The sequence below is a fragment of the Hyla sarda genome, chromosome 5 (genome assembly GCF_029499605.1).
Source record: "Hyla sarda isolate aHylSar1 chromosome 5, aHylSar1.hap1, whole genome shotgun sequence".
Classification (NCBI taxonomy): Eukaryota; Metazoa; Chordata; class Amphibia; order Anura; family Hylidae; genus Hyla; species Hyla sarda.
Genome location: NC_079193.1, coordinates 105,203,229 through 105,221,481, shown reverse-complemented (window position 1 = coordinate 105,221,481; position 18,253 = coordinate 105,203,229). Strand labels below are relative to the sequence as shown.

The following is an 18,253-nucleotide window of genomic DNA, read 5'->3' as shown; positions in this document are numbered from 1 at the left end:
ATTTTTTGTGAGTTTTTTTTGTCTAGGCCACTCAGGGACATTCGAAAAAAATGTCCTTAAGCCGCTTCTGTGTTGTCTTGGGTGAGTGTTTAGAGTCATTGGGGGAGATTTATCCAAATTTGTCCAGAAGAAAAGTTTTGAGTTGCCCATAGCAACCAATCAGATCTTTTTTTTTTTTTTTTTTTTTTTTTAAAGGCCTTTAACATATAAAAGAAGCAATCTGATTGGTTGCTATGGGCAAGTCAGCAACTTTCTGAGGTCCAGAGTACTATAGATCAAGTTTTCACTAAGAATATGTCTGCTGTACTCTGCTTCATTCAGCTTTCCCTTAAAGCATTACTGTTGTTAGAAACAGCTTTTTATTAATTTAATACTTCAATACCAAGCATTTTCCTAATATAAATCATAAAAGAATTTGATTGCTAAAGAAGTGAAAAAATTGTTTTAAAAGAGGGGAAAAAAAATGCCACTAGGTGTCTGTCACTTTAATTTAGCAAATGCACCCTGGTATCCAAGTCCATTTGGTTCTAGTAACAAGAAATGTTGACCTTTTGGGAGGAGGAGGGGTGTGGTTATCTCCCTGCTGCATTTCCATGCACACTGATAAGCAATGTGAGGTGCTAAATTATTATTTATATGCAAAATTATTTATTTGATCATATTATGAACTTATTTCATGTGTAGTTCCAAATGGCTGCTTTAGGATGCATTCACAATGAGTAATTCAAGAGGAATTTACTCGAGTAATTCCTCTTGAATTCTCCACTTAGAAATAATGAACAACTGTTTTGCCATTGACTTCAGTGTATTTTACTCTGCACTGTTCACACTGCGTAAATTCCGCACGCTAGAACAGAAGTCCATTGAAGTCAATGGTAAAAAAATTTCCGCGTGAAAAAAATAAATAAAAAGGGAAATTCCAATTCGTGGTTGTAGTCCAGAAAATAATAATAATAATTTCCTCCTATATTCCGCGTTAATTTAGCACAGAAAAAATGTAATTTTTGCAGCTGAATTTTTATGCCAGGATTCATCTCCAATTACTCTTACATTATACACCCTTAGGGTTATTAAGAAGCATTCACTTTGTGCACAGAGCTTTGCAAATGAAGAAAAAACTGTATTTTTGGGTATAAAATAGTGAGTGAGCAGAGTAATACATAGATCAGAAGGTATTTTACATATAAATACCATGCATATTATTATGCACACAGGACTTGGAGTACATTACTGCACTGACTTGAGCATTTTTTTTTTGTTACTCAGTCATACCAGGCAGTCAGCTGGGGAGTGACGTGCACAGCCGCATGTTTCTCCTAGCTATATTTAGAGACCTGTGGGTATCTCAGCACTGACTAATCAAAACTTTTGATGCGTGTGATATGTCAAAAGTTTTATTTCGTTTTTTTTTCAAATGGAAGTGACACTTTAAACCAAGACAGGCCTTTAATTCATTGCCAGTGCCATTAATTTACGATTCTGTTCCTGTTCTGTGTACTGCCTCAAGACACTTGCTACTTGTGTTGCTTGCCATGTCTGATCCTGTCTTGTGGCCAGTGCTTCATCCGGCTGCAAATCAGTAGATTAATTGAGAAAACCAGGTTACAGTCTCAAGTATGATAAAGTCCTTACCACCTTCCAGAGATTAAAGTGAGAATACATTAGACATAAGATCCATCCACAGTCACAAGTTGTTTAACTATTTAACAAGTAGGGATAGGGATTGCAGCAGGTCCCATCATTTAAACCTACTTCCTTTTTTTTTTTTTTTTTTTTTTTTTTATTTTTTTTTTAAAGATACATTTCACTATTTCTTGATGTGTAAATCCCTACCGTTACTGTCATATCTTTATAGACGCCAGTGAGAACTAAGCCATAGCTTTTATTCAGGCTTTAACTATTCAATGTGCTCACAGAACTCTATGTAATGGGTTCAAACCATTGCAGTATTACAATTCCTAATTGTGTCTTGGGGGAAATGGTTGTATTAAAAGGGGAGGGGGGTATGTCTGTGGGATTCTGACTGCTGGGACCCACAGTGATCTCGTACAGGGGTCTTAAAGCTCCTGTTAAAATTGTGTGACATGCGCACCACCTTTCCTTTTATTGTGCCTTTATAGGCAATAAGTAGAGTGCCAGTGCACTCATGTGATACCCACTACATTCTGACAGGAGCTACGGAGCCCCTGCTTTCATACTCGTCCCCATTTTGTAGATGGCAGATAAGTGTTAAAAGGTGTTCTCCAAAAATAAATAAACAAATAAGTAAAATCCTAGAGTGTAGCAGCCATGTTGCTTTAGATCAGAAGCAAAGGTAAATCTGCTTAGTGTTTCGGCTGTTCTCTGTACCACCTTGAGAGTGCTTGTATAGTCTGAGATCGTGATGTTATAACAGAAGAGCACAGTTATTTCTAGTGCAGTAATTTTCTAATAGAAGACATTATAGATCTTGTCACTATTCAGAAGATTGGCTCCTTCTGGATGGGTTAACATTTTTCTTTTTTGCAGTGATGAAAAGCTTAAGCAAAAGTATTACCGACTGGGAAATTGAAAAGCTAAACAGTGAGCTGAAAATCCGGTCAGTGGAGCAAGAACTGAAATTGCTTCAGGAAGAATGCGGACGTCTCCGAGCGGAACTTGAAAGGACAAAGGTAATTGTCCATATTGAGAAAAGAGCAGTAAACGCCTGATGTATTTAAAGACTGAAGTGTTCATTGCTCCAGGTATATTGCCTTTTATAGAGGGATCAATTGACAAGTTGTAAGAATTAGTCTGGGTAAGTCTTGCAGGATTGTACTCTGGATTGGATTGAGGTTTGATTAAAGACAAGAAATTGGGTCATATTTTTTCATAACTATTTGTAATGGCGTCTTTCATTTTACCATAAAATGTACGGTGCAACCCAAAAATATTATTTGCAGGCGGAAATTTAGAAGAAAACTTCAATTTTGCCACTTTAGGGGGCTTAGGTTTTTATGCAGTTCACTTTATGGTAAAAATGATACTATATCTATATTCTGTAGGTCAATGCAATTAAAATAATACCCAATTTATATTGTTTTCCTATTATTGTGATATTCAAAAAAAAGACAACTCTTTTTAACAAATTGTTTTGCATAAAAGTGTCATTTTCTGACCCCCCCATAACATTTTTATTTTTACAGTATACAGGGATGTATGAGGGCTAAATTTTTGGGCCGTGATCCGTAGTTTTGTATTGGTATCATTTTTTGTTTTGATGGGACTTTTTGATTTGCTTTTTATAAATGTTTTTTTGTTCTAATATATGATGTGATTAACCCCTCTGGGACCAAGGACAGTGGGGTGGTCCCGATGGCTATCAACAGCCGGGATCCTGGTCTAATACCGGACATCACCAATTGCAGTGATGTCCGGCATTAATCCCTTAGATGCCGCGATCAAAGTTGATTGTGGCGTCTAAAAATGAAAAAATTTATCCCAGCAGCTCAGCAGAGCTGATCGGGACCACTGCAGTGAAACGGTGGTGTCCCAATCAGCTTAAAGGATTGCTGTTGGGATATGCTATGGCATAGCATTGAACAGTTTTATGCAATCAGTAGATTGCATGTAATAGTCCACTACAGGGACTATAGAATAGTGAAAAAAAGTTAAGTTAATAAATGTGAATTAACCCCTTCCCTAATAAAAGTTTGAATCCCCCCCCCCCTTTTCCCATAAAAAAATATGTAAACAAAATAAACAAAAACGTGGTACCGCCGTGTGCGTAAATGTCCAAAGTATAAAAATATAATGTTAATTAAACCACACAGTCAATGGCGTACATGCCAAAATTGCGTATTTTTATTCAATTTGTATACCCCCAAAAAATTTATAAAAATCAATCAAAAAGTCCCATCAAAACAAAAATGGTATCGATAAAAACTATAGTTATAGGGGTCAGAAGATGACAATTTTAAACATACTAATGTTGGTGCATGTAGTTATAATAAATAACCTATATAAATTAGGTATCCTTTTGACCGTATGGACCTACCAAAATAAAGATAATGTCATTTTTACCGAAAAACGCACTGCGTAGAATCGGAAGCCCCCAAAATCCTGAATTTTGCCCCACAAATATATATATTTTTTTCTGGTTTTACAGTAGATTTTGTGGTAAAATGATTTATGGAATTTACAAATTAAAATTGTTGGCACAAAAAAAACAAGCCGCATATTGATCCTTGGGTGGAAAATTTAAAGTGCTATGATTTTAAGAAGGTGAAGAGGAAAAAACTAGCCAAAGTGCCAAAATGAGAAAACCTGTGGTCCTGAAGGGGTTAAAAAAATCAGGATTTTTGGTGTTTACTTCTTTTTTACGTTAATGCTGTATACCGTGCAGGATCATAAATGGTTTTTATATATTACTAGTTTGGACATTTAGGCATGTGGCGATACTATATAAAAAAATATTTTATTTTTTCTGTAAAATGGGAAAATAAGGGGGATTTGGTTTTTATTAGCAGAGGGGGTTTTATATACCGTATTTATCGGCGTATAACACGCACTTTTTAGGCTAACATTTTTAGTCTAAAGTCTTTGTGCGTGTTATACGCCGATACACCCCCAGGAAAGGCAGGGGGAGAGAGGCCGTCGCTGCCCGCTTCTCTCCCCCTGCCTTTCCTGGGGTCTAGAGCCTTGCTGCCGGCCCTTCTCTCCCCCTGGCTATCGGCGCCGCTGCCCGTTCTGTCCCCCTGACTATCGGTGCCGGCGCCCCATTGCTATGCACGGCGCGGCGCACTGACGTCATGCGCCGTGCAGCGCATAGCAACGACGCAGGGGATGCAGGCCGGAGGCGCAGCAGCACGGACCCGACCCCGGCAACAGGTAATTATGCCACCGGGGATGGGGGGGGAGGCAACGGGGCAGCGGCACCGATAGTCAGGGGGACAGAACGGGCAGCGGCGCCGATAGCCAGGGGAGAGAAGGGCCGGCAGCAGGGCTCTAGACCCCAGGAAAGGCAGGGGGAGAGAAGCGGGCAGCGACGGCCTCTCTCCCCCTGTCTTTCCTGGGGGTGTATCGGGGTATACACGCGCACACACGCACCCTCATTTTACCATGGATATTTGGGTAAAAAACTTTTTTTTACCCAAATATCCTTGGTAAAATGAGGGTGAGTGTTATAGGCCGGTGCGTGGTATACCCCGATAAATACGGTAATTTAAGAAAAACTTTTTTATTTTTTTTAAATCTACACTTTTTAAGTCCCAGAAGGGGACTTTTATATGCAATCAGTAGATTGCATTTACTGTATAATGCTATGCCTATGGCATAGCATTAAACCGTAAGATTGGTGCTCCACTGATATAGCCTGGCTAAGCCAAGCTGCATCATTGAATTAACGATTAGGAGGCAGGTAAGGGGACCCTCCTCCGCTATTTTGTCTCATGGAACCCCCGCAATCACGTTCTGGGTACTGTAAGCTCCACTGAGCTGCTGGCATCTTCCACTTTCACTTTAGATGCTGGCATTGATCATGCCGTCTAAAGGGTTAAATGTGGGATCGCCGCTTCCCGGGTCTAGTGGCATATTTTATGTTTTGCCGTGGAATGTGTTACATGACTCAACGCTTTCCAGTGCTTGACTAAGACAGCTCCATTGGCTGACACGCGTACACCCGCCCCCTACCATTGGTCGGGGGGGTGCACGTGTCACGTGACCACAAATATGTGGTCTCAAACACTGTTCACTTCAGTGTTAGTTCGGCTAGGTGTCATTAGCTGAGCGGCTAGCATCTCGTCCAGATCCCCCCGTGGGCGCACAGGCTCCATACCGGGGAATCAATTACATTGCAGCCTCAGTTCTTTGGCTATCTCAGTAGAAGACGACATCTTGCTGTGGTAGCCGAACTCGCACACTGAAGGGAACGGTGTTTGAGACAGCGTATTTGTGTTCACGTGACACACGCAGACCCCAATTGTAGGGTGGGGTGTGCGTGCGTCAGCCAATGGAGCTGTCTTAGTCATGTTACACATTCCACAGCAAAACAAAAAAAATATGGCACTACACCAGCATAATGAGTGAGTATGAGGCTACTGATAGTAGCAGACACTCACTACACTGAAGCGAGTGCAGCTACTGCGCTCACTTCAAAGCCACTTAAGGATTCAGGGGGTACAGGTAGGCCCTTGGTCCTTAAGTACCAGGACGCAAGGGCGTACCTGTATGTCCTTTGTCCTTTTTAACAGGTTAAAGGGTTTATTGTTAAATAACGCCTTCCTCATAGGTTTTTTCTTTTTCCCACAGAAGCTCCAATTCTTTAAACATGACATTTTGGAGGTACTATTCTGGCTGCAGCTACCAATTACTGGAAAACAGTATTTTTATTTTTTTTATTGAATTGCATTTAGAAATGTTATAAGATAAGCAGACAGAATTGTACCAGAATGTTGTGTACACGTTTACCTAAAACTTTGGAAAGAGGGAGAAGCTGAACACTATGATCTATATAGGTTTATATGATTTTAAGCAGGATTTCTGAGAAGTCACAGTAAGTCCAGGTTCACACTGAGAATCTCTGGCCGGAGATTCAGAATCTCGCCAGCGCTGACATTGCTGTCCCGATAGAGTCTGTGGTGCGGATTTGGCCAGAACATTGAGCAGGTTCAGTGTTTTTATAATTTTTTTTATCAGAATTTTCTAACGAAATATCCGCCCAGAAAATTCTGCAGTGTGAATTGGTTAACCAAAAAAAAAAAAAAAAAAAAACACAGGCATTCAAGCAGCGTAATTTCTGACCAAAATTCAGAAGCGAAATTCCGTAGTGTGAACCCGGGCTGATTATCTGCCTACATAGGATGATTGACAGCCTTCTGAACACACACACACTCTCTAATACAGGGACAATGGCCAGCCTGTGTGGTGAAATAGCCAGGACACTCACTGTCTCTCCTAGTCCTGTCAGGATTTAGGGCCATATTAGACAGGGTGTTCATCATCTGAATAGGATGCTATTGTCCTGTGTAAAGGGATAAGGGTTAGCTATTCAGTTAGCTCTAACTTTCTGACAAATCATCTGCCACACATCTCCTTATGTAGTTACAGCTGACTGCAGGGCAGTGCTGAGCGCCAATCAGAGATTAGTGACCGGTTCAGGACGTCTATTAGGTCCCTTTCTCTGCTGTTTACTAAGGAATCCTGTTCCATGTCGCAATCTATATCATAGACCTCAGCTTGTCTTCTCTTGGCTATTTGTCAGGGCAGCATAAATCGCCTGACCAGTCAGTACACATAAAGGGGGGGAATTTATCAAAAACTGTGCAGAGAGAGTGGTGCAGTTGCCCATGGCAACCAATCAGATTGCATCTTTCATTTTTAGAGACATGTGAAAAATAAAAGCAATCTGGTTGCCATGGGCAACTGCGACACTTTTCCTCTACACAGGTTTTGATAAATATCCCCCAAAATCTTTATGCCCGAACTCAAGTTGTGACAAAAAATGTAGGAAAAACACCTTCTCAGTCTGTTAACTACTGGTGTAGTTGAGCGCTGCCTCTTGCTTACGGTTCAATGTTCAGGAAACGCCCGCTTGTGGGATTCATCATGAATTCCGTTGATGACAACTTTTGCTGTTCTACACAATATGAGTCACTCATCTAGAATATTTACACATTATTCTTTTAATTTGCCATCTCGTATTCTAATGTGGTTTTACACATGGCAAGAAGCAGAAGTGCAGCATATTTTGTAGGCTGAATGGTGAACTCTATAGCAAAGTTGTTCTACTAGGATACTTTTACATGGGTGCGGGTTGTGAAGCAGTTTGTTATGAAATTGGAGTCTGTTAGGTTAAAGTGTCACTCCAACTTCTCTCTCTACAGTTTGATGTGGAGAGGGGCGCAGGGTGGTCGGGTTCCTGAGGCAATTGTACAATGACCCAACAAGTGCCCTTAACTGGGCGTCTTACAGTAGCCTCAGCAACCCAGCTTCCAAACTCTGGAGTGACACTTTCAAAAAGTCTCTGAAAATTGAAAACAACTGTCTAATTCAGTGGTCTTCAACCTGCGGACCTCCAGATGTTTTAAAACTACAACTCCCAGCATGCCCGGACAGCCGATGGCTGTCCGGGCATGCTGGGAGTTGTAGTTTTGCATCATCTGGAGGTCCGCAGGTTGAAGACCGCTGGTCTAATTGGTTGCCATGGGCTACTGCTCCACTCTGTCTCTACACAGGTTAAATCCACAGTATCTGCAGCATCACGTATGCTATGGATATGTGAAAGCTTTCTTATTCCCATCACTGGTTCTGTGATACACTGCACAAATACTGTGCAGAAAATCATGTGAAGGTCCAATAACCTTATTGCTATGCTATGTAGAAGTCACTCATAAATGCTGTAATCTACAATGCCCACTAGATGGCAGCAAATTCATTCATAAAGAACATGCTGGAAGATACATTATATGTACTACACTTTTATATAAATCTTGTACATATGAGGAAGTAAAGTAGTCTTGTAGCTGGTTGTATAGTTAAAGGGGTATTCCAGGCAAAAAAAATTTTTATATATATCAACTGGCTCCAGAAAGTTAAACAGATTTGCAAATTACTTCTATTAAAAAAGCTTAATCCTTTCAATACTTATGAGCTTCTGAAGTTAAGGTTGTTCTTTTCTGTCTAAATCCTCTCTGATGACACGTGTCTCGGGAAACTCCCAGTTTAGAAGAGGTTTGCTATGGGGATTTGCTTCTAAACTAGGCATTTCCCGAGACAGGTGTTATCAGAGAGGACTTAGACAGAAAGACAGAAAAGAACAACCTTAACTTCAAAAGCTCATAAGTACTGAAATGATTAAGATTTTTTAATAGAAGTAATTTACAAATCTGTTTAACTTTCTGGAGCCAGTTGATATAAAAAAAAGTTTTTTCCTGGAATACCTCTTTAACTATGAAGGAGGCCCTGCTGCAATGTGAATTTAAGTAGGGACTGAAAGCCTCCAAGTAGAGGAATATGCACAGGATTTGCTGTGGGAAACACTATATTGTATAGTTATTATACATGCCCGTTTGTAAATTGCAAAGGGAGGCATGACGTCACACGCCGCCGGCCCTGTGGTCGTCGGTAATTGGACCCGGAGCGAACACGCTCCAGGGACTGATTACAAATGGGGTGACGCGTGCAAGATCCCGGGGGTCCCCAGCGGCGGGACTCCCGCGATCAGGCTTCTTATCCCCTATCCTTCGGATAGGGGATAAGATGTCTAAGCACCGGAGAACCCCTTTAACACATCCTTAGATACGTAAGATACACTCCTAGGGGTAGATTCATCAAAAGCTGTGTAAAGGAAACGTTAACCAGTTGCCCATAGCAGCCAATCAGATTGTCTCTATCGTTTTGAAAAGGGCCTGTGATAGATGAAAGAGGCAATCTGGTTGCTATGGGCAACTGGTTAACTCTTCCTCTATGCAGGTCTTGATGAATCTCCCCCTTTATTCCTACAGACTATGTTCAGGCTGCACCATAGTAAGAATAATATTTCTTTTCTCTATTTTGTGGAACTCTTCTTTGGGTAACCCCAGTGTGAGAACCGGGGGTGGTGTGAATGAATCATCGAGAAGAAACTTGTTGGGCTTTTTTTGGTTTTTAAGTATATGGTTCACTATCAGTAGATCAGGTACTAAGTAATTTTTTTTTTTTTTTTTTTGCGCCTCACTTCAGAGATGTAAAGATATCACACTTACACACTAAACACATTGATCTGTTATATGTATGGATACATAAGGAAGATATGCATTGTGTTTTCTTTTTTTAAAGTACCCCAGGGTTTACTCACATTTTTCTATGCCCAGGATACCTCTTTTGAGAATACCTTTCAGTAGGTTTATAGGGTATAAGGTAAGGTCATGGCTGTATAGATCTTCTGATCCTGAATCCATTTATACCTCACATTTTTAACCCCTACAGTGCAGAGATAGTTTAAAAATATGTAAATCAACTCCTCTACCCCCTGATTGACAGCCTGTGAGCTGTACTGTAATCCCGCCTCTCCCTTGTAATGTAGCAGCTGAGTGGGCTCCAAAGCCTAATTTGCATATTTATTTTTTTTCACTGTATCTGTGCTGTAGGGATTAATTATCTAATGAGAGCTATGTACAGGTTCAGGGTCAAAAGCCCTATACAGCCAGGCACTTATTTTATACCCTAAAACTTGCTGATAGATCCGTGTTAAGTTATTTCAGACAGGAAATATTTTCTTCTCCACTGCTCAGATACTTGTTTGTACAGTTTGCAAAAAAATTTTTTTCACGTTAATTTTTTCTTAAGATATTTATTTTTATTCCTTTTGTTCAAAATAAGTTACATATAAACAATTTCAAAAATACATAAACAATTCATACATCTACATTTTGTTTAAAATACATTACATTACTATCTCCCTTACCACCCCACCCTCCACTCGAGTGTTTTTCTAAATTATGGTTACCTTGAAACCCTGAATGCAGTATACCCACCCCCCTGTTTTTTTTTTCTCACGTTTTATAATGTATTATTTTCTATTTTTACATTCCAGAATGCTACTGCTGATAAAAGTTTATGTCAAGAAAATTATCAAGACGATGTTGGTGACAGGTAACTTTTTTATTTTTATTTATTTTTTAACTTAAATAAAATGTGAGTGTCTTTGTTGCTGTGTATGGCTAGATATAAAAAGGAAAAGCATTGATAAATCAGTTTCTTGACTTTCAAACACAGTTATCAGAATTTGCAGTCTTTAAATAAGTTTAGCAAATTAGTAATTATAAGTCTTTGGGGTGCACTTGCCTCATGAATCCTACAAACTTGCAACTCAAAGTCTACTGTATGTTTAGCCATTATTGTGCAAATGGCACTTTTTTTTTGGCCCCCTTTCACCCCCTTTTCCTATATAAAAACATGTAAACATAATAAACATATTTACTATCGCTGCGTGCGTAATTGTACGAACTATTAAAATATAACATTATGTATCCCATACGGTAAATGAAGTAATTGTAAAAAAAAAAAATGCCAAACCACAGAATTGCTATTTTTATAATATCCCAGAAAAAAAAAGTTAAAAGGTGACTAAAAAGTCAGATCAATACCAAAATGGTACCCATACAAAAAACAGATTTTGGCGCAAAAAATTTGCCCTCATACAGCCTGGTATACAAAAAAAAACAAGCTACAGGGGTCAAAAAATGGCAATTAAAAAAGATTTGAAAAAGTTCAGAATTTTTTTCAAATGAGTAAAACATGAGGGAAACTACTGTATACAGATCTGGTATTGCTGTAATCAGGCGACCTAAAGTATAAAAACATGTTAGCTCAACCACAAGGTTAATGGCGTAGAAAAGAAAACAACCAAATTTGCTAAATTATCTTTTACTATTTCAATTACACTTCATCGATTTATATATAGATAGATAAATATATATATATATTTTTTTTGGTTCGGAGAATGTTATTGAAAAATTAAAAGGTATCATTATAGTAGGTAGTTATGGCTATTATAGGGCGGGGAGGTAAAAGCGAATATTGGCTCGGACAAGTGGATTGTTGTGAGGGACAAGTAGATTTTGCTACGTTTTAGTCCTGGGGACAAGTAGTTTTTTTTTTTAATTAAATTTCCACACCCCTGACACTTCTTTTCAACTCTGTCATCCAGTATGGGTCTCCATAAGATGTAAACGACTCTCTGGAAGCCCCAGCAACATAAATGTCTAATTATAGCAGGGTAGGTATCATATTTGGACACTTACACCACTAGAGCTCCCTGTGCCAGGGAGAGAGATTCCTGGGTCCGAGAACAGACTAGAGAGTTGTTAACATAAATGTTGTGTGTAAGGGTATGGCTCAAAGGTGCTGGAGAAATGCTCAGTCTGGGACAAATGTTCCCTTCCTGCATTTGTTCCCACCACAATGACAGTACTCCCTCCCTTGCGCTGTCCTCATAGTGATTAAATGATTGGACTCCTAACCTTCATCTACTCTATCCTTTCACCAGTGCAGCCCAGAGAAGGACCCTGGCTTTCTCCTGTGCTGCAGCCCCTGATTTACTTAACATATGTATGATTGACACGTTTGCATGTGAAGGGCTACAGCTAGGGTCCTTGGCCATGTGAAGGGCTACAGCTAGGGTCCTTGGCCATGTGAAGGGCAACAGCTATGGACCTTGGCCTTGTGACAGGCTACTGGTAGGGTCCTTGGCCATGTGAAGGGCTAAAGCTAGGGTCCTTGGCCTTTAATACAGTGTCTCACTCTATGGCAGGTGATTACCGCTTGCACTTTATTCCTCTTTTATATGCAAGGAGCAAATATCCATAAATCAATCTCAGCTTTTTCTTGCTCCTCCCCTCTGATTTTGGTGCAGTCAAGAGGGTTGCTAAGAACCATACACAGCTCAACATACAGGTGGTTTGCTTACACTGAGTGGTTAGTGGTTTATCAGAGCTAGTACCTAACTGTATATACCGCACGAACAGAATGGGGGAGATTTATCAAAACCTGTCCAGAGAAAAAGTTGCTCATAGCAACCAATCAGATCGGTTCTTTAATTTCTCAGAGGCCTTTTCTAAAATGAAAGAAGCGATCTGATTGGTTGCTATGGGCAACTGGGCAACTTTTCCTATGAAAAGGTTTTGATAAATCTCCCCCCATGCCCTCTTCTTTCCATTGTATGACTTTCCAAGGTTCCTCCATGGTGACTACAGATAATTGGCTGGCTGTCTACCCCAATGTCCATGTAAAGCCAGTTTTACAGTGGGAGTCAATGGGTGATATAGCTTTTTCAGGCATATTTGATTAACTGAGGCCATTAAGGTGATGTAAACAACCCTTATAAAGACCATATGCTATGATACTTTGTTAAAGTGAAGATGGTCCCCCCCCCCCCCCTTTTTAATCAGTTTGGGAACCATTTAGATACATCTGCTTGGATTCACTCTGATCAGTAATATGTGGCCTTTGTAGAGAGAGGCTGGATGTGGAGATTTAGTCAAACTTTTGGTTTAGGATTAATTGCAAACTGAGGGGCAAAGCTTTATTATTACTACCATATACAGTATTTTACATTTCATCACATTGTTTGGTACCGGCTAAGGCCACAAGGTTTAAATAAAAATTTTACATCCTCTAAAAAGAGCCCTTGGTGTTTTGGTGACAATACAGAAGGGATCATTTTGCTTCTATTTTCCTCTTGTACATGCTACAATTGTGGTAACCTTATAATCGGGCTTGAATCATCAAGAAGTTTCATTTCATCTTTTGTGGTTATTTTGCACAAATTTACAGTATATGTGCTGAGAACTGTGTGAAGGTGTCAAAACACAGCCTGTCATGGTTGGCATCTATATTTAGTTCATAGTTACAATAGAAAATGTCACTAAACAATTATTAGATTTGTGCCATTTTGCTCTATATTAAACCTATGTTATACCAGTTACCTGTGATGTCCAGATAAAATTCTGATTCCTACAATATCCACATGTAACCTATACATGGATTATATGATCTCCTCATCAACCGGTTCATTTCTGTATATGTAGCCTACACGTGTAGACACATCTGACAAGTCTCTCATTCCCTTAGTGTGTATTCTAGACGTATAAGACAACATCTTTTGTTACTTTTTATTTCAAAATTGTATACTTCAAAATTCTATTCTGAGAAAGCTGAGATGCCGGACACGAGTGTTAACTTTCATAATTATTCCGGAATTTTATATACCAGATGTCTTGAAGTCCTCGTCATGCCATGCGCTAAATGATTTTTCTTGCCTGCACGTAACTGTGTGGTTGCTATAACTTTTTGGTCTCCAGATTTTTACAGGTTTACGGTTTTTACAGTTTGTATAGATTTGCTTTACCGGTTAAAACGAATACTTAAAGGGGTACTCTGGTGGAAAACTTTTTTTTTTTTTTTTTTTTTTTTTTTTAAATCAACTGGTTAGAGATGAGCGAAGTTACAGTGATTTGATTCGTCACAAACTTCTCGGCTCGGCAGTTGCTGACTTTAGCCTGCATAAATTAGTTCAGCTTTCAGGTGCTCCGGTGGGCTGGAGACTCTCTCCTAGGACTGTATCCACCTTTTCCAGCCCACCGGAGCCCCTGAAAACTGAACTAATTTATGCAGGCTAAAGTCAGCAACTGCCGAGCGGAGAAGTTTGTGACGAATCGAATTACTGTAACTTTGCTTATCTCTACAACTGGTGCCAGAAAGTTAAGCCCTTAAGGACCAGGGTTTTTTCCGTTTTTGCACTTTCATTTTTTCATCTTTCCCTTAAAAAAAAAAAAATCATAATTCTTTCAATTTTGCACGTAAAAATCCATATCATGGCTTATTGTTTGCGGCACCAATTCTACTTTTTAATGACATCAGTCATTGTACCCAAAAATCTACGACGAAATGGACCCAAAAAATCATTGTGCGACAAAATTGAAGAAAAAATGCAATTTTGTAATTTTGGGGGCTTCCGTTTCTATGCAGTACATTTTTCGGTAAAAATTACAACTTCTCTTTATTCTGTAGGTCCATACAATTAAAATGATACCCTACTTATATAAGTTTGATTTTGTCGTACTTCTGGAAAAAATCAGAACTACATGCATGAAAATTTATACATTTAAAATTGTCATCTTTTGACCCCTATAACTTTTTTTATTTTTCCGTTTTTTACCGATACCATTTTTGTATTGATCGGACTTTTTGGTCGCTTTTTATTCCTTTTTTCATGATATAAAAAGTGACCAAAAATACACTACTTTGGACTTTGGAATTTTTTTTGCACATACGCCATTGACCGTGCGGCTTAATTCATGATATATTTTTATAATTCGGACATTTCCACATGCGGCGATACCACATATGCTTATTTTTATTTACACAGTTTTTTGGGGTTTTTTTAATGGGAAAAGGGGGGTGATTCAAACTTATTAGGGAAGGGGGTTAAATGAGCTTAACTTTTTTTTTTTTCACTTTTTTTTTTTTCACTTTTTTTTTTTTTGCAATGCTATAACACTGCACACACTGATCTTCTTTTACAGTGATCAAGGGTTTCTCGTAGAAAACCATTGATCAATGATTCTGACGCTTCATGCCTGGATCTCAGGCACTGAGCAGTCATTCGGCAATCGGACACCAGGAGGCAGGTAAGGGGACCCTTCTGCTGTTCGGGATGCCGCAATTTCACCACGGCAATCCCGAACAGCCCGCTGAGCTAGCCGGGGGTAGTTTAGTTTCACTTTAGACACGGCGATCAACTTTGAATGCCACATCTAAAGGTTTAATAGCACGCGGCACCGTGATCAGTGCCGTGCGCTATTAGCCACAGGTGCCGGCCATTGTTATGACGTGGGGCCACGCCGTTGCCCCACGTTATAGAACGGTAGCGGACTCAGGGCATACAGGTACGCCCTTGGTCCTTAAGGGGTTAAACAGATTTGTAAATCCGGCTGACTGGTCACAGCCATATCGTGCTTCCGCACTTTGTCAGACCAGAATTGACAAAGTGCGGAAGCACGATACGGCTGTGACCAGTCAGCCGGATTCACCGGCGTTCCTGTCTCCCTGCACCCGTATGTTTTAACTGCACGTCTAAGAAATAAAGAAGTTGTTGCTAGCTGTTTGTGGTGAGTGCCGCTCATTTTCTATGCCCTCTCACGTTTGATGTATGACTCTGTCCCGGCCGAGCACCCCACCAGCAGCGACATACATGCACACCTGTTTTACCAAGAGCGATCACTAGGCTGCACGGCTGGCAGTGCCGAACGCTGTTTCTTACTGCAAGCAGATTTGTAAATTACTTCTATTAAAAATCTTAATCCTTCCAGTACTTATTAGCTGCTGAATACTATAGAGGAAATTATTTTCTTTTTGGACCACAGTGCTCTCTGCTGACATCTCTGTCCATTTTAGGAACTGTCCAGAGCAGCATGTGTTTGCTATGGGGATTCCCTCCTACTCTGGACAGTTCTTTAAATGGACAGAGATGTCAGCAGAGAGCTCTGTGTTCCAAAAAGAAAATTAAATTTCCTCTGTAGTATTCAGCAGTTAATAAGTACTGGAAGGATTAAGGTTTTTTTATTTTTTTTATTTTTTTTTTAATAGAAGTCATTTACAAATCTGTTTAACTTTCTGGCACCAGTTGATTTAAAAAAAAAAATTAAAAAAAAATTTCCACTGGAGTACCCCTTTAACTCTAAAAGTGATCTACTGTGTATAAAGATGGCTTCAGATATGACTGTATTATCTTAGTTTGGTATAAGGAACATAAGGACAAAACTGATACAATATAATACTAAGTGGAGAGAGCAGTGCCTGACTTTCTTCTTTGAATCCCTTTCTCATGTAATAGCCCCAATGTTTTCCTCATTATAAATACGTACATAATGTAAACATAATGTTAATATCAATCTCTGATCATACATTCCTTTGAACTCCTTAACATTTTCATAATAGGAATGAAAGATCCTGGTACTCATTTTGTGAATAATCACAAGTGTATTTTTTTTAAATTACTTTAATTACCGTATTTTTCGCCCTATAGGACGCACCAGCATATAAGACGCACCCAATTTTAAAGGTGCAAAATCTAGAAAAAAAAAGATTCTGAACCAACCAGTGGTCTTCAACCTGCAGACCTCCAGATGTTGCAATACTATAACTCCCAGTATGCCCGGACAGCCGTTGGCTTTCCGGGCATGTTGGGAGTTGTAGTTTTGCAACATCTGGAGGTCCGCAGGTTGAAAACCACTGGTACAGGAGGTAATACTCGCGTGTCCCCGCTGCTCCGGACCCGTCTCCGCTCGTCACCGCTGCCCTGGATGTCGCTCCATCGCTGTCGCTGCGTCCCCGTCGTGTCCCCAACGCTCCGGACGTCTTCTTCCCCAGGATCCACGGTCTCCGTCGCCGTTATCACGTCGCTACGCACGCCGCTCCTATTGGATGACAGGACGGCGTGCGCGACGACATGATGACGAAGGAGAGCGCCGGCCATGCAGGTGATCCCGGCACGGAGAAGACACCGAGGAGGCAGGTAAGGTCCCTCCCGGTGTCCTGTAAGCTGTTCGGGACGCCGTGATTTCATCGCGGCGGTCCCGAACAGCCCGACTGAGCAGCCGGGTTAGTGTCACCTTCGCTTGAGACGCGGCGGTCAGCTTTGATCGCTGCATCTGAAGGGTTAATACAGGGCATCACCGCGATAGGTTATGTCCTGTATTAGCCGCGGGTCCCGGCCGTTGATTGCCGCAGGGACCGCCGCGATAGGTGTGTGTATTCGCCGTATAAGACGCACCAACTTTTCCCCCCCCCCAGTTTTGGGGAAGAAAAAGTGCGTCTTATACGGCGAAAAATACGGTACTTAGCTATTTTTAAATTCCCATTTAATCTTTTGTGGGGTAAATAGTTTACATTAATAAATGTTTACACAAATGTTTATACAAATGCTCAATTAAAGAAGCCTAAAAGTAATTTAGTTGATCTCTCGAGTGGCAGGTTTGAATGTGGCTTAGCTGCAATACCAGGCGTCCGCAGATAGAATAGAAATGTCTATTCTTTTGCGGAGCCCGCAAGGAAATTGATTGCGGTCTATGAGACTGCACATTTCCGAGAGGGCAAATGTGTGAAATGTCAGGGCATGCTGGGAGTTGTAGTTTTGCAACAGCTGGAGACATGCTGTTTGGAAAAACTGTGGTACAGGTTTACACTTAAGATGTCTCCCCGCGCATTTAAGGGCTTATTGTATATGCCAGTGGTCTTCAACCTGCGGACCTCCAGATGTTGCAAAACTACAACTCCCAGCATACCTGGACAGCCGTTGGCTGTCCGGGCATGCTGGGAGTTGTAGTTTTGCAACATCTGGAGGTCCGCAGGTTGAAGACCACTTGTATATGCACTGTGCTAACAGTAATGCACGTATGGGTCTCTGCCACAAGGGGGAGAACAAGAGCTGAGCAAGGGTATTGTCTCACTAACCAGCTGTAGTGTTTGTTCCATTTCTTCAAAGATTCTAAATAAATTGATGCAAAGCACTAAAAATAAATTAGAATAAATGTACTGTGCTGCAGATTGTGCAGTTTTACTTGCCTTACAGAAACATCTGCTTGCCTCCTAAAACCCCAGAGTGTTCGGCACCTAGGTGTAAACCACTTAATTAACAACTCCAGGTCTAAGAAAGCTGGAAATGTTTTTCCATGTCTGTGTTCATATTCCCGTTTACTGATTTGCTCAAGTATGTCCCTTCTTTGGGTTAAAATTTTACATTTTATTCCCTCTT

General features: G+C 40.4%; 1 protein-coding gene across 5 annotated transcripts in view; it reads left to right on the top strand.

Moving 5' to 3' along the window:
* The window catches only part of AZI2 (5-azacytidine induced 2), a 55,966-nt gene that overhangs the window by 24,612 nt on the left and 13,101 nt on the right, over positions 1-18,253 (top strand). For 4 of the 5 annotated variants that reach the window (XM_056520074.1, XM_056520076.1, XM_056520075.1 and 1 more), the window contains 3 exons: positions 2,509-2,651; positions 6,268-6,300; positions 10,532-10,590. In XM_056520074.1, coding sequence (XP_056376049.1) covers positions 2,509-2,651; positions 6,268-6,300; positions 10,532-10,590 — 235 coding nt within the window. The remainder of the gene's footprint in view (positions 1-2,508; positions 2,652-6,267; positions 6,301-10,531; positions 10,591-18,253) is intronic. The other variant, XM_056520073.1, reaches the window with a different exon arrangement.